This window comes from Asterias rubens, chromosome 1, assembly GCF_902459465.1.
Source record: "Asterias rubens chromosome 1, eAstRub1.3, whole genome shotgun sequence".
Classification (NCBI taxonomy): Eukaryota; Metazoa; Echinodermata; class Asteroidea; order Forcipulatida; family Asteriidae; genus Asterias; species Asterias rubens.
This window is the reverse complement of record NC_047062.1, coordinates 16274441-16290624: the sequence shown is the minus strand read 5'-3', so window position 1 is coordinate 16290624 and position 16184 is coordinate 16274441. Positions and strand designations below refer to the sequence as shown.

General features: G+C 38.0%; 2 protein-coding genes across 2 annotated transcripts; one reads left to right on the top strand and one right to left on the bottom strand.

Moving 5' to 3' along the window:
- Positions 1 to 212: 212 nt before the first annotated feature.
- On the bottom strand, positions 213 to 7656 carry LOC117288538 (galactosylgalactosylxylosylprotein 3-beta-glucuronosyltransferase 3-like). Its single transcript, XM_033769437.1, has 4 exons — positions 7510 to 7656; positions 5338 to 5936; positions 4614 to 4910; positions 213 to 4109 (listed from the first exon to the last, which is right to left on the bottom strand). Exons 1-4 carry the CDS (start codon positions 7595 to 7597, stop codon positions 4029 to 4031), a joined length of 1065 nt encoding a protein of 354 aa, XP_033625328.1. The 5' UTR covers positions 7598 to 7656; the 3' UTR covers positions 213 to 4028.
- A 2441-nt stretch (positions 7657 to 10097) lies between these two features.
- On the top strand, positions 10098 to 14622 carry LOC117289008 (protein STPG4-like). Its single transcript, XM_033769909.1, has 7 exons — positions 10098 to 10301; positions 10978 to 11052; positions 11446 to 11694; positions 12711 to 12784; positions 12976 to 13030; positions 13230 to 13337; positions 13756 to 14622. The coding sequence occupies exons 1-7, from the start codon at positions 10179 to 10181 to the stop codon at positions 13867 to 13869; spliced, it is 798 nt and encodes a 265-aa protein (XP_033625800.1). The 5' UTR covers positions 10098 to 10178; the 3' UTR covers positions 13870 to 14622.
- Positions 14623 to 16184: the final 1562 nt, after the last annotated feature.

The following is a 16184-nucleotide window of genomic DNA, read 5'->3' as shown; positions in this document are numbered from 1 at the left end:
TTGATTTGTCGTCGGAGTTGAGAGATAACTATGAAAGAAAAAAACACCCTTGTCACATGAAGTTGTGTGCTTTCAGATGCTTGATTTCGTGACCTCAAATTCTAAACTTGAGGTCTCGAAATCAAATTCGTGGAAAATTAATTCTTTCCCGAAAAACTACGTCACACTTCAGAGGGAGCCGTTTATCACAATACTATCAACCTCTCCCCATTACTCGTAACCAAGAAAGGTTTTATAATAATTATTTTGAGTAATTACCAATAGTGTCCACTGCCTTTAAAGATGCACTTTGTAATAATAGTAGCAATGCGCAGTTTTTGTTATAGTGATTTATCACACCCGAGGGTGTCTCAAAGTGATCATTATTTTTCTAAAAGATATGCAGAACTATGTTTGAAATATAAGACTTATTTATGTCATAGCACCATGCTAACACTTACGAGGTGCTAAGGCGCAATCTGCAAACAACTTTTACAAGAAAAAAACGCAGGGTTGATAAGTTTACCGTGTTCTTGTACGAGCATTACACACCAACAGCTTTACAATCCATCCAAAGAACAAAAGTATAACAGTTAAGTGACTTGCTTAAGGGCACAAGCATCAAGACCGCACCGTCAAATATTATTACGAGTCCAGTTACAGATTAAAATTGACTGTGTCGTTTATCATTAGCACATTATTATTAATGCTAGTGTTTATCTTGTCTGAAAGGACAAGGTTTTGCAAGCCGTGATTCATAACCAACATAAATCCTTAATGAACAAGCACACATCCTTACAAATTTTCATACCTGCTAATGAAAACATATATTTAGTAACTAATTTTGTTCTACTGCACTGAAGCACAAAAGTTCACATAAAAACAAAAATGGATTTCTGGATTATGTTTTCTGCATAGTTATTACACTTTTATAAAAGCTTTTATAAAAAGTGTACTCTGCTACAGTGTTTTAATCTGGGCCAAATTCTGTAAGAAAAACATGCCGAGCACAGAAACATTTTGCTTAGCAGATTTAAGACTACCAGCTAATATACCTTTAAACTGATGGGACTTTGTACTCCACTCTTTTCTAAAATTCTTGCTTAGCAAACTTAATTCCAAAAGAGCTATCATGTTCAACTTGCTGTACATTTAATGTACATGCACATTTCTTGACTACTAATAAATTGTGTTTTATGAGATGGATCTACTGGTCTTTTTTATCTCCCTGGACGAGGCTAGAAAGTTGAAATAATTAGGTCCAAACATTTAAAGCGTCGAAAGGCCCTATGATGAAAGTTTGGCCCAGGTTTCAAAATCTTAAAAAGTGCCTTACTTCATGTCAATTCTTTTAGTAATTTTCTTTTGCCACTTAATGATGCCAAACATAGACGCCAAGTATGTCTTAAACATTGCCGATTTCTAATTACTATGGATCAAGGGTATGGAAATTGTTTATGCGAAGCAGTATTTAGTTTAAATATTTTCGGTTGAATCGAGATCAACTGATAATGGCTCAACAGAGTTTTACAAAAAGTGCCTCCAGTAAATGTGGAGTGTTAGGGGAATGTGCAGTCATTTAAATCCTCCGGTTTGTGGAGCACTACCACAAAAATTTGATTTTTTGGGTAAAATCATAGAAAGACAAAGGTGCATTTTGGTTACAGAATGTTATGTTTTATTGTACAAAATAAAGTACTGTGGCTCTTGAATGTCGGACTCGGTAGACATTAAAAACTTTCGTTCACAATTCCTATTCCAAGAAGTTTTTTTTTTATTAGTGGGATTTGTGACTGTAGGCCTAAATAACAATCAGACTTATTGCATTGATATCATCACACCACCATTGGAGAGTTAAAATCACGATGAAACAATGGAAATGCACAGATTTGTTAGTATTCCATACAGGTAGAGGATTGGCCAAATAAAGGCCTGATATTCTTCCTACTTTTAATAGTTTGTTTTGTTTTGCCCTTTTGAAAAATCAGACACATTTTCAGTAATAAGGCTTGACAACACAATAGCAGCCTACATGTGTACTTGTAGGTCAGCCCTTGTACTTGAAAAGAAATGTTCCAACATTTTCCCTCTGACCAAACATAATTATGCCTGCTATTGCACAACCTCCTTGTTTTACCTGCAAGCGAGGGCGCCCTACTCAAATCTATAGTCACGTGCATACGGTATTTTGCTTATCACTTGGCAGAAATACCACCCTTATCAAAGTTACAATATTTTGGTGACAAGTTACAGGTGAAGAGAGTTTAGGAGGGTCTGTAGCAAAAGGTAAAGGGCATTTTCCAATTTTGCACCTTGCCTTCAACCAAGGAAAACAACGCCTTGAAAGCAGTTGATTCATGCTCTTTTATGTCACATTGTTTCAATCATTGTAAATTTTCTGAAATATTCTAAGCAGAATTGTCATCCCTGTTCTTTCTTAAAATCATCCTGAAAAAAATAAAATAAAAAAAAAAGTTTTAAGATGATAGGCAAGTACTATTCTGGAAGGCAGGTATATAAATGATTTGTTGAAAATATACGTTTTTATTGAAATGTTACTCACAGAAAAAGTTGTTGAAATATAAAATATAATCCATATTGGAAACTCTGATACATTTGTCCGGATCATTTTTTGTACTGCTTGCCAAACATTAGTAAGTCTACTTTTGCAATAGTTTTAGTGTCCGTTGACAATGTACTCCAAAAAATAAATAAAATAATGTAGATTAACAAGCTGTTCACATGTATGTATAAAATGATTTTCCTCTGTATTGCAAACTTTTACAACTTCTGAGACTAGTATAGTTTAAAACGTTGCATATGTGGACCTGAGAGGCTCGTGGTTAGCACCAGTTAAACATGCCTGAGCAAGTTAAAGACATTAGCACCTCTAGAAATCTCAAGATTGCTAGCATTTGCAGATGGGCAACTCGGGCTGAAAAGTGAGGTATGCACTGGATGCCATTTTAGTATGCAACTCTTTGGATGCAACAATAGATAAGTGCAGACAACAACCATCAATACTGTAACAAAAAACTTGCTTATAATCGAAATGGCGCCCATGCCATATTTTATATTGAGTAAATACAATTAGCTGTTGCAAACTGCTTACCAACCAAAAGGAAATATAAATGCAAAAAATAGTTAATGGCGCGACCTTTCGATCCTAGCAGAGTCTTTCTCAAATGCTAAATAACAATAGTTAGCTACAGATGCTAGGGTTTGCTACTTTTAACAGAAAACAAGAAGCCAATGTTGGTAGAGATTTTGGGTGTGATAAATAAAATTTGAAAACACTAACGCAAAAAGTTTGTAAACAAAAATAAACCACTTTTTTTTGGCACAGACACTTCAGTGTTTGTTAATTTGATGAGAACAGAGCAATAAAACAGTTAGTTTACAACAATTCAAATTTGTCTAACTGACCCTTATATTACTGTAATAGTGTTGTGAAATTTAAGCGTTCTTTTTTTGAGGCGGGTTCATACTTCCCTAGAACTTAAGTGACACAGAAAATCAGTATGTGCTGTATTCCAGTTATGGGTTTTTATTGTAGTAGAGAAAAAAGGCACTGAAAAACTTCAAAAATAAATTAATCTTTAATGTATTTATTGGCAAGTTTGTTGAACAAGTATACATAGTCACAAAATGGTTATAAAAATAAGAAACATGTTAATACATTATTTTGCAGTATTTCTCTAAACAAGTACCCCTGCCTGTTGGACTCGGTGCTCAGGTACAAGAGATGCTCGGTACTCAGTCACTTGTACTCAATGGCCCAAGAACTTTAACTTCAGTATACTTGGTCAGTCACCATAGTACTAAACAGTGCCCAATGAAAAGGTCTTTGACTGCATCACTCGGGAGTATATACTCGACTGCATTATCAAATATCATGACTGCAGAGTGAGTCATGAAAACTCAATGAGATCAATGCATGATGTAATCCAAAAAGTAAATTCGTACATGTCAACCTTGATAGCAAATCATTACAACTTGGTACATTATGATAAACAAGTCCATTGTTTCCATTCTTCAAAGTGGAATGTTTATACTTCTATACGTATATCTGTCTCCTTTACATCGTACTTCAGTTTAGGTTTCTCTGTCCTGGTGTGCCAAACATAAATCTGCAAAATACAAAATATATTTATAACGGTTATTTAAACCTTGATGGAAATGCAAATAAGAGAGATATGTGGAGGCGGAATGGGAAAAAGCTCTTAATTTTAAAATTTAAAATATAGCTGTGAACTGAAAACAGTTAATTTAAAGACCAGTGCTCTGGTAAGTGGCTTTCTTTAAAATTGAATTTATACAGAACAATGTTGGTCTGAAAAGTGTTGAAACACTTAGGAAGAAACATTAATGCGTAACTTATCATTGAAGATCTGTTTAGGACTAGTTCAATATCATCATTTAAATTTAGTAAGTTTACTAAATTGATGGTATTGAACTAGGAGTGAACAGATCTTCAATGATAAGTTAGCAAGTAATAAGTGAAATTTTTTACAAAGGAAAAAAGAAAGACATTTGAAAATTGCTAACACAATGCTTTGCTGACTTTATGGTAGAATTAAAAAAAACCTCAACAGATTTTTGAATGATGAATATGAAAAACAGAGGCAACTTACTTTTGTACACATATCAGCTTTTGGTTCCAAATCCTCAATTTTGATCAAATTCACCAGCAGAGAAGACTCCAAGTATCCTCGTTTTGCTTTCAAGTCAAACTTTGCAAATGGTTTCTCCTGCAATAACTTGAGATTTATGGCGAATCCTGCCATGTCCATAGGATAGGGTCGTGCAGGTTCCCAGCCCACATTAAAGCCAATTATTTGCCCTGTTTTCTTATCTACTCTCGGGCTTTCATACATCTGTCCTCCTACAAGACCCACTGGCCACATGGAGACTTTTTGAGTGTCTCTCATCTGAAATTAACAAATCAGAACAATAAAATAAGTATATAAAATAATTATATTGGAGGCTTGTATCTTGTCCTGGCTGTTTTTGTAGTAAAGTTGTTTTTGTTTCAAACACTTTATGTTTTTATATTTCTAATGAGTCAAACTGAGTGCATCCTATACTTCAATGCACATCAAACATTGAAATGTTGCAAATTTTAAAGTATTTGGCAGATCAATGACTGTCTCAGTAAGGCATTTCTTTAAGATTTTAAGACATTACAACCAGTTATGCCACCAGGCCTGTTAATATGGGGGGGGGGGGGGGGGTTGAAGAAGATGCAACTCTTATGACAACGATGGACTTACACCACTGTTATTCCTAAGCTAGGGTAAGGCAAACATAATCAATTAATATGGTGCAATAGTTTTGGGTTAAAAATGTCAAACATACCTCATCAAATATTTGAAGACCATAGGTGTTATCGTCGTCAGCAAAATAAACAACCCCAGGATTCTTAGTAGCGTCCACATTCTTTAATAACCACTCGATGGCAGTATTCCTTTGTTCGACACCTCTAGGCTTCAGCCAGTTGGGGTCATTCTTACCCAACTTGTACTGTTCCGGCGTCTTGAAATTCAAATGTGTGTACTTCATGCCGCTGTTTTTCAAAAAGTTGATAACGAGACTGGATTTTCTGTTTGCATCTTCCACAACGATCCAGTGGAAATTTCTCACATGGAGGAACGACTGTGCTATCCTGGTCAACTCCGCTTTCTGTACAGGTCTTGTATGGGTGGGTGTAACGGCATAGATCGTAGGTAGGCTCTTATTTCTGGGGTTGATACTGTCTGTGATTTCTCCCACGGCATCGGGATACTGTTGACGGAGACGGACGGCAAGACCTTGTAGATTTTTCCTGTCTTCTTTGAGTTGTTGCTCGGTATCATGAAGGAATGTCTGTTTTTCTTTGTAGTCCTGATTAATGGCATGCATGAGGTATGGATGCTTGTGGTTTCCACCACTGCTCCCCATTTGAGAACATAACGAATCTAGTTAAAACATTGCGGATAAAAAGAAACAAACAATATGATTTTTGAATGTCAGTAGTGAAAACAACATACCCTTACAATACTATGTTAAGAAATGGCAAGTAATGTTTTACTGTAAAGTTTCAAATATTTTTGTGTTCTTTCTTAATCATAGACCTACTCTATAATAGCTTACCTATTAGTTTCTTTAAATACATACATCTTTAATGGCCTCAGGAACCTAAGCAGAGTCTTTCACAGACAAATTATTACTTGGTACTCTTATTTTGTATTACCTAGTAACCGTACACTCAGAAGTAGTCAAGTAGTAAGAAAGGAGCAAAAAAGGAGGCAGAATGAAACAAGTGTTCAATAAATGAAAAGGGGTACAACAAGTAGGTAAAAGGGAAGAGGGCTAGTTAAACACAAGATATGACACGTCAATAACAACTTGTTGTCATCCTCTGCATGAGTGTGGTGGACACAGTCAAAAACCTACCCCTAGAACTAAAGAGGTTAGTTCTGCTATAGTCATGTCTCCTCGTGTAGATGACAGCGGAACGAACCTCATAGTTCTTCTAGGAGTAGCAAAAATACCCATTTGACCATTTTCCAGTACAGTCAGTCCATCGTCCTAGTTGGCTTGAGACAGAGATGACTCGGATCATAGTTGCAATAAACTTAATCCTCCATCCTCCTGACCACCGTAGACTGGCGGACCATCGGGAGGATTATCGCAACTAGGACCATAGAGGCTCTGACCAAGTTGACTTGGGTCTTGGGAACCAAGACATAAGTTGGCTTGGCCCTTGGGAACAACATGACTTCTGACTGAGTTAGCATGCATTGGGCAGAACATGAAGGAAGGAAGTACCTGCTCATGACAGTGGAACAATTAATTCTTAAAATCTTACCAAATTGTAAAAAAAAAAAAACCACAAACTCCAGAGTCTCACTCTCCTCAGTCTGAAAGTAACACTCACTCCAGGACTACTCCTAACTAAAATGAGATTTGTTCTGCCATCTTCTCAGAAAAGTTTCTGTATGAGGCCACCACTTTTTCATTCGATATGAAACAACATAACACAGTATCTAATTTACCTAAATGAGATATCCCTTTTTGTAAAAATTAGTGAAAAAGTGGTGGATCCAATTCGTCTCCACGAAGTAATGACGATAGATGAACGAGCCTCATCATAGCTCTAAGTACTGTAGGGACTAGGAGTATCAGTATGTTATCACTATCAGTAACCCAGGACCACCCCCCCCCCCACCCCCACCACCAAAAAAACCAAAACAACAAACAACTTAAAAAACACACAGCGACAGAATAAATAACTATCGATAATTCAATCAATCAAAGTAATTGGAGTAGATAAACATGCATGCACAAATCAATATACATCAGCAGCGGATCATTAAGATAGATCACTCAACCACTCTCAATAGTGTTTAGTGTATAAATCAGCTGAGTCTGATCGTTCAATTTCTAGAATCATCAGCAACATATCATGCGGCGAATCCTAATACAAAATAAATGAACTGTCACTGTGTGATTGTCTTCGGTAGACATGTCAGTCAAAGGTATACTTACTATAATTAAGAACCAACCAAAGTATCCCAGCAGTTGAGCAGAAAAAATACGCAAAAACGAAAGTCCGAGGTCGCCAAAGAGCCCTCATTTCGTTGGGAAGTGCTGTATCAGTCACTTCAATTCAAATGACTTCAAAAATCATGTTAAAACATGTTGACAAGGACCACAGAATGGTTCCCCAAGCATAATGTCACAAGAGAGAAGTATGTGTCGTCTAGGTATCGCCCAACTCGTGGCGTTTCATTGAACGCATACTGCGCAAAAATGCCCCATTTACCAGTATTGTCGATCGGTGCAATATTTATAAATCATGAAACATTTGGAAAATCAAGGTTCGAAAAAGAAAGAAAAACAACAATTCCAAAACAACAATAAAAATGAACAATGTTCTAAAATGAAATAAAAAGGTCTCACTATTTTAGAAATAATGAAATAATGATCCGCAGCTAATTGTTGAGCATAATCTATTTATTTGCCCGTGCTCTGTGAAATTGGCGTGGCTTACAGTGGATTACGTCAAACTTGGGTGTGGCCATTAATTTAGCTACTCCCATTATAGACGCCTCTGACCCCGCATCAGATGATAAATCGCTCGGCATATTCTTCAAAGTGAAATGAAAGATAGATAAGGCCACACGATGGACCTATCCCATTAGGCTTGGCAGACGAGGGCCATATGGGACTCCTCCTGGTTGCCCATCCAATGTCCTCCTCTTCACAGTTGGTCCTAACCATAGATAAGGTCCTACATCTTGCAGGTTAGCAAATAATTTTACAATAGTGACTACTTAAGAGCGCATCTGGTCTCCCTCCTGTTGGGGTCAGTATGGTGGGGAAAGTTGGAGTGGGCTGCTCTATGGTTAAACTGCATCACTTCAAACTCAGCGAGATGCCATAGATTTCCATATAAGAATACGACAGTATGTAGCCCCCTCCCAGGCCTACCCCGAAAACCAAGACAACAACTCACAAATACAAGCGAACCCGAACTGAGAATTGCATTGCATGTGCCCAAATGAGGAGAAAATATTTACCGCCAGCCCAAATACCCGGTATCAGATGCAATTGTGTCCGCCATGCAATAGTGTCCGCTCCAGATACTATGAATATGCAATCGTGTCCGGGGCTATGCAAAAACCGTCCGGTGGACATGTACATCGATTCCACGTACATGACTGTACATGTATGTGCGCGCGTAAGCGAGCGTGCATGCACTGAACCTACGTATGCAGCATGAATGTTCACGTATGTTATGATTGCAGCGAATACCCAACGGCCGAACATTTCCCATGTCATACATGACATGCACTTAGCTTGTAAAAAAAACAATGGCGAACGTGTTCCGTCGACCAAGGGCGTTTTATTTACTGCAAGGACGGTTTTGCACGGGGCGGACACAACTGCACATAGAAAATGTGTCCGGGCGGACACAATTGCATTATGCAGCAGCGTCCGGGCGGACATGATTGCATATGCAAAAATCATCTTGACTGAGCTTATGATGAAGATTAAAGGGAAGGTACACGTTTGGTAATTGTCAAAGACCAGTCATCTCACTTGGTGTATCCCATCATTATGCATAAAATAACAAGCCTGTGAAAATTTGTGCTCAATCGGTCATCTAAGTTGCGAGAAAATGAAGAAAGAAAAAACACCCTTCTTGGACGAATTTGTGTGCGTTCAGATAGGAATAATAGACTTCTAGCTAGAAGTCTTTTATTATTTTAGTAAGAAATTACCTCTTTCTCAAAAACTACATTACTTCAGAGGGAGTCGTTTCCCACAATGTTTTGCACTATCAACAGCTCTCCATTGCTCGTTACCAAGTCAGTTTCTAAGTTAATATTTGTAATTACCAAACGTGTACCTTCCCTTTAATGGAAACAATTATAAAAGTTGCCCATATCTAGGTTATGAAATAATTATGCTCTCTCTGTTCGGTGTTACCATACCTCCATGGTGATACCATATATGAGTGCACACACAAACTCACATACCGACGAGAGCTCGCCCAACAAAGTGAAGTTTATTGTTTTATGGAAATGTCGACTTTGTAAAAACAATTAGTTCGCCTAAAAAGGGGGCGAGTTACTTCAGACGTGTCGTGAATAATTTAGAGATTGGTGAATTTTTCTGTCGTTTAATCAAGGAGCAATTATTTTTTCCTACATGATGTGCATAGTTTTATCATAAGGCAAGGTTTTTATACAAGTCAAGATGGAGCCTTTTTTTTTTTACCAACCAGACATCGAGATCATTGGTGGTGACCTGAGTCTGGGCTCTCATCAATAACATACAAGAAACAAAGCAAACCCAATCCTACTTGAATGGGGTAATTTTTCCACTTCTAACCCGCCGCAATGACAAGTCCTTCAGTGAAGTTATCTCTTCAACATGCCGCAGGGGATCCTATTGCTGGCCCATTGTATCAATGATCAATATAATCTATTTGCATAAGAAGCACTTTTATTGGTACAACCCCCTGTGCGACACAGTCCATAGCTCGTCGTAACCATAGTGAAGCTCACACAGTGTTGAATGAACTATCATATTCAACACTTCCTATGGGGTCTGCCCTATGCCCCCGTAACACCGATCGTGCCGGCTGAAGTGGATTACTTTGTAAGAGCAAAACAAACCTGTAGAGAGACCTACTTCTTTCAGACAAAATGGTTCCCGATTCAACGACGGGAAAGACGGCTGCCAAACCTGCTACGGTTAGGCCAGTCAAGACTCGTCTGAAGACAACGAAAGACAGGACAGGTGTGATGGAAAGAGAGACAAAATTTAAGGTAAACCCACAAGTTACAGTCTACTAATCCGCCTTGTTCGATGGGACCATGGAGAGGGATAAGTATCGCATGGGTACAATGATAACCCACTGATTGTATTTACAGTTGTCAGGTTTCTACTTCACTTGGTTCCACCAAATGCAACTGTTATTGTCACTTGTGGAAATAAATCATGTGGTTTAAAAGAGACATCGTCATCACGTATATTTTAACGAGGTTGTTATTAATCAGTTTAAAAAACAATAGTGTCACGTCACCACTGGTGGTGATTTAAGTCTCTCTCTAACTCTATGCAGATTATAAAACCAGACATTATTTGACCCTTGGAAAAACGAGTAGGAACATTTTGATCGAGTAAGGGCTGACCTCTACATAGTCTAATTACTTTCAGATTTTTTGGACAATTTTTCTGATTTTTCCCTTGGGTAATAATATGTCAGAAATCAGGCTAAAGTATAAGAAGAATAGATGTTTATTTGTCTGTTTATTTGTTGTAACCAATGTCCTTCGCTGCTCTGTACAATTGCCAGACAATCGTGGGATAACTTTGTTCACGTGGTCGTGCATCATTCCCTCTATACCAAGAACTTCAAATAAAATACCCCACCCACGTAATGTGGGCGGTACATCATGTGATTGATCTTTTAAAACAACACTTATATGTTTGTTCTCTCAGGGACGGAAGAGTTTGAAGGATAACTACGAGAAGCCGGTATCGGGCCGAGACCAATGGTGGAGAGCACACATCAGGGTAAGATATCGACGCTTCATGAAGTTCCCGCGAAGTCAAACAAAAGTGTTCCCGATCAAGTCCGACGTTTCGCTTTACAAAGCACGAATGTTTTCGGCACATCGCATGTTCCAATAAGTATTTAAAGTAGGCTGCTTTCTAATTCGGTCAGAGGCCTCTCCCTATACAGTGATTATGACAAGTTAATATTATTTGAAATGGAAGTGTTTCTTTGAGTCTATACATGTATAGAGGGCCGGCTATGCCTAATTCTGTCTGACAATTTCAGAAGGGATTTACAAAAACAAACATCCCCCAATGCAAACTTACTAAAACTAACTGCGATATACGTAACAGCAGGATTTAAAGTATATTTGACGTAAAATTTCCCCCTTTTAAAAAAAAACCTGACAGGAAACGCCAATTCCAGGTTCCTATGCGACTCGCAACTTTCTAGCAGACCTCGATGAGCGGCCAGCGACGTATGCCTTCAAGGGGGAAGGACGCAAGAAAGACGCCGATACGCAACGCAAAGGCACCGTGCTGTTACCTGGTGCCTATGAGGCACATGACATGGTATATGACTTAGAGCAGACAAGATATACATATTCCATGAAGAACACTTCTAGAGACGAGAACGAGCTACCTGGAGTTAAAGACAAGGTTGGTATAAATACCAGACAGTTTGGTTCAAGTTCAGGGGTCGATTTCACCAAGAGTTGGGACTCGTCTTATCTCGAGTTACGACAAGTAACTCGTCCTAACTTAGGATTAATCTTAAGGTCTGCATGCTACAGTGCAGGGTTGGGACTCGTCCTAAGTCCTAAGATTAGTCTTAAGTTAGGAAGAGTTTTGTGAAATCGACGGCTGGGCTTATACAAAAGCGTCTGCTGAAGCACGGCAACTGACATATTCCATGTGCGGCCATGTTGATTTTCTCCAATGCAATTTATTGTAACGAAACCAAGCCTGAAGGAATAGTCTCGTTCCGTTTTGTACAACGAGGGTTAGCACCCATCAATGTTATTGGACATCAATTGTCGGGAGTCAATGTCCCTGTGTGTTATGCAGTGTTTGCCCACAAAAGACTGACAACTAAAGTTGTTTGTAAAATATGTAAATTCGTGGCAGCATGCAGTGACGATTTTTGGCGAAGCGGCGTTTGAACGCTAACCATAATTTGCACGTGCAACTTGACTCCCAAAACCATTCGAGCGTCTGACATTGGTGCCATTATTTCAGGTTGACAAAAGTTGGGTAAAGTTGGAGTGTTCATTGATTTCCCTCACACTTTGACGTGTTTTGGCGACCCATGGCGCGAAGCAAGTTTATTTGACGTAAAATTCGTTGACCTAAACAATTTCTGAGTTATGCAAAAACGGGTCGGTAACAAGCCCACATAAATCATATTCTCTTGCAAAAGTGTTCTAAAAAAATCCAAGAATTATAAATTAGTACACTGTATTTGCAATGTTACTACAATTGTTGGATGATTCACATCACCGCTGTAGAACCGATAACGTAAAACCAATGACCAAAGCTCAAACATTATTTCTGGTCGACGAGACTCCAAAATGCCCTCCTTCCGTCGCCATTTTGAATCTCCTCCAGGATTTCTACCACGTGCAGTTTTTTGTTAAAGTGATGATCATTTCATTTGTGTGTTCTTTTATACGCAGGGGTGCAACGTTTGTCCGACGCAATATCCAATGGAAAATTATCTATCATTGGCGTGTGAAAAGCAACCATCGAAGTAAATATGAATTTTATTTCTCATTATATAAACTTATGTTTCGTTACTTCCTGTATCCATACGCATCCTGACACACTGAAAGTCTATCCAGAAATACGCGGGTGATTTCAAATTGTAAACGCCCATAAATATGTGAAATCTGAAAAAATACCTCTCTCATAATTGTCCTTGTGATTTTTATTTGTTTGTAGGCACCCAATGTTTAAATCTACATCGCAGAGATTCCCAACAATATATTTTCAAGGGGTAAGTATAGAAAACATTCTTTTGAAAGCACACCACTTGGTCAAAATAATAATCCGAGTTCGAGGAAATATCAATTCCCTTTCTTTTTAAGATACAGGATACGGTAGATATCATAATGACTAAATGCTTCCGACGGTTGTAAAATTGTATCAAACGAATAAATTTCACTTTTTAACAATTTCACCCCATTTTTCAACAGACAAAGAACCCACCACCAGACCGTTACCAAGCCTACATCCCAGAAACCATGCATGTTATATCATCCAGCTTTAAATCACGGACACCAAGGTTTTCAACATCACATACGGTAAGTCTCCACTTCGCCATACATCCAAACCAACCCTGGGGTGGATTTCACAAAGATAGTCCTAACTTAGGACCAGTCCTATCTCTTAGCATTGCCTAGGACTAGTTCTAAGTTAGGACTATTTTTGTGAAATCCACCCCTGGTTTCACATTAAATGCAATCGATAATCGATTCAGAGAACCGATTCAGAGAAGTTGATTTTTTTTTCGGAAGTGATAATAACTTGGTTCAACCGACGATTTAATGTTTGCATTTCGAAAAGTAAAAAAAAAGAAAGAATCCTCTTCATCACAATGGAATCCAAAGGTCATTTAGTCCAAATACACTTGGTGTATAAACATTCTTCAAAAGAAACCAACTATCTCCAACTTTAACATACTGCTAATGGTGTACACTTTATTTTCTTATTCTATTACAGAAAGTACCTGGGCCTGGATCGTACGACAAAACCTTCCAGTCTCCAATGCCAGCCACTATATCCAAGATGGGGAGGAACCACGGTTTATTCTTTACCAGTGCATTTAATTTATGAAAAGCAAAAGTTTCCTTCTAGTTTTGATACAATTCCCCTCCCTCTGAAACCCAAACCACATTATTTTGTTCACAAACCCCATTCGAAAACTATTATTTCTACATCATGGTCATAAACCCAAACAGCCTTACACACACTGTTCAGTATTATCATTCTAGTTCTTCAATGTTTACGATCCTTAATGCTTCAGTGTTTCCTTTAACATTGCCTTTTCTTTTATGTGCATAAGCATTTAACCGTTAAAGTATGTTTACGGTCTTTCAACAACATGAAACATACAGGCAATCTATTGGAAGAAGTTAAACCAACAGTTCAAACACCAAATAGTATTAAGTAAAACACCTGTACACTAAATGGGTTATTTCATAAATTAGGCAGGGGCTATAACCACTTGCCTCTTAGTTTATGGAATGACCCACGTAAACGACCGATGTCAACTATTATATACATGTAGACTTCTATTAACCAAACTTCAGTTCATAAACATTGTATTTTAACAAACAAAAAATGTCAATAGGGTTGTTGATTCTTTTGTATACAGACAGTAAGATCATCTATATAAGGTCAGTTATATCCTAACAATACATGTTCATGTAATCTGAAACTTAATTGGTTTTGGTGTTTATTCAAAAGCAACACAAGCTTCAATTATAAAGTGCATTTCTTTTTGTAGAAATGCAGCTGTTGCATAGACCTTATCGCAAATACCAATGCGCAAGCGCAGACTGTTGAATGAGGTGCATTGTGGGATAGATATGGATCAAATTTGGATACCAGCTAGACCACAATGCACCTAACTCCAAGCTTTACGCGCACGCCCCAGTATTTGCGAAAAGGTCTATTGCAAATGGTACATGTTTTTTATGTATGGTAAAACTTGATGTGAAATGTGCAACATATGATGTTTTTTTTGCAGCTTAAAACATGGCAATTTTATTGTATATTTTGGCGGCTATTACTGACAGCTAACATTGTGTTTACAATAGCAATTTGTTGAATGAGGCTTTTTGAGTGTGTGATTTTAAAATGTTGATGGTTTTGTGAAAAATTATACTTTTGTAAATAAATTATTGTTTGTATATAAACTGTTGTAATAAATAAATAAATAAAAGATACGGCTAAACAATTCCGGTTGCAATTTGTTCGAGTACAAAGGTGTTACATTTAAATATTTAAAAAGGATTGTTCAACAAACTAAAAACCATTATTTAAACATAAAATATCAAGATCCAACTAAAGCCGTTCTGATGGACCAATAACTACATAGCCGAACAAGTCTTGTGTGCAATTATCACGATTTCCGCGAAGAGTTTGAATGTTATGGGTGCTGGGTTTATGATATCTGCTTGGACAAGTTTCACAATAGCTATTATGGTGTTTATGTTCCTAAAATTTATACCGATGGGGCTTATGCTCCTGGTAAGTTCAACTATAGAGATGAAAGGACAGTATGGTTCAACCATGTCGACGGACAGGTTCTAGATAGCAGCCATACTAAAGTTCTTTACCAATTTCTCTGGTTGGATCTGATACTTACAACTCCATCCCGCACAAAACACACACATTATAACGTAACCACAACGGCTATGTCCCACCGGGGACGAAGAGATTAAGTACATGTAGTTATATTATAGTCAAAAATTTGCTCTCAGTACACACATTCAACTTCAAATTAATTAGAATTACGGTGAATTTCAGTGATCTGCCCCCGTCTCAGAGACTCTCTGCCACCAAATACGTGGTAAAATTCACAGGAAGTTTCTTTTAATAGATACACAGTGCATCTCTGCCTCCTTCCACTCAGCAGAATCCCGATAATAACAGTTTTCTGTGACGTTGCTATACCTACACTCAACGCAAAACGTTTCCAAACAAACCAGCATTGGTGAATGATGACATCCTCATGGGGAAATGATGCTCCGTTCGGGGCATAAACATAAGATGCACATTTATCCGAATTGGGATCTTATGAATGAAAATGGGCTGGAGCTCACTCTTAAGTCAATGATCCACCAGTACCGATCATTGAGATCTTGTCTTCCGTTTCTTCCTCTTGTCTTAAGTAGTCTCTCTCCAATAGACACTGAATCTCCTCAGAGGTCAAAGGTTGCTCTGGAAACATCCTCCTCTTTAAGTCACTGATCGTCGTCACATCTGAAGTATCCGAAATGTCCGCATCGTCGACCCCTGAAGCGTCTTGGGTGATGAAACGCTTCATCGCATCTTCCTTGGTTTGATGGAGAGACTTGAGGATTTCTTTGGAGTTCAGCTTTCCCGGTTTTTGCTTCAGACGGTCAAGCTTCGCCTCTTCATCA

What these genes read in the sequence shown, in the direction of transcription:
- LOC117288538 (XM_033769437.1), bottom strand. Translation starts at nt 7,597, where the DNA reads ATGAGGGCTCTTTGGCGACCTCGGACTTTCGTTTTTGCGTATTTTTTC. An exon ending in TTGGTTGGTTCTTAATTATA is followed by an intron (nt 5,937 to 7,509) that starts GTAAGTATACCT and finishes TGTTTTAACTAG; the next exon opens with ATTCGTTATGTTCTCAAATG. An exon ending in GTCTTCAAATATTTGATGAG is followed by an intron (nt 4,911 to 5,337) that starts GTATGTTTGACA and finishes TGTTAATTTCAG; the next exon opens with ATGAGAGACACTCAAAAAGT.
- LOC117289008 (XM_033769909.1), top strand. Translation starts at nt 10,179, where the DNA reads ATGGTTCCCGATTCAACGACGGGAAAGACGGCTGCCAAACCTGCTACG. An exon ending in TACCTGGAGTTAAAGACAAG is followed by an intron (nt 11,695 to 12,710) that starts GTTGGTATAAAT and finishes TTTTATACGCAG; the next exon opens with GGGTGCAACGTTTGTCCGAC. An exon ending in CAACAATATATTTTCAAGGG is followed by an intron (nt 13,031 to 13,229) that starts GTAAGTATAGAA and finishes ATTTTTCAACAG; the next exon opens with ACAAAGAACCCACCACCAGA.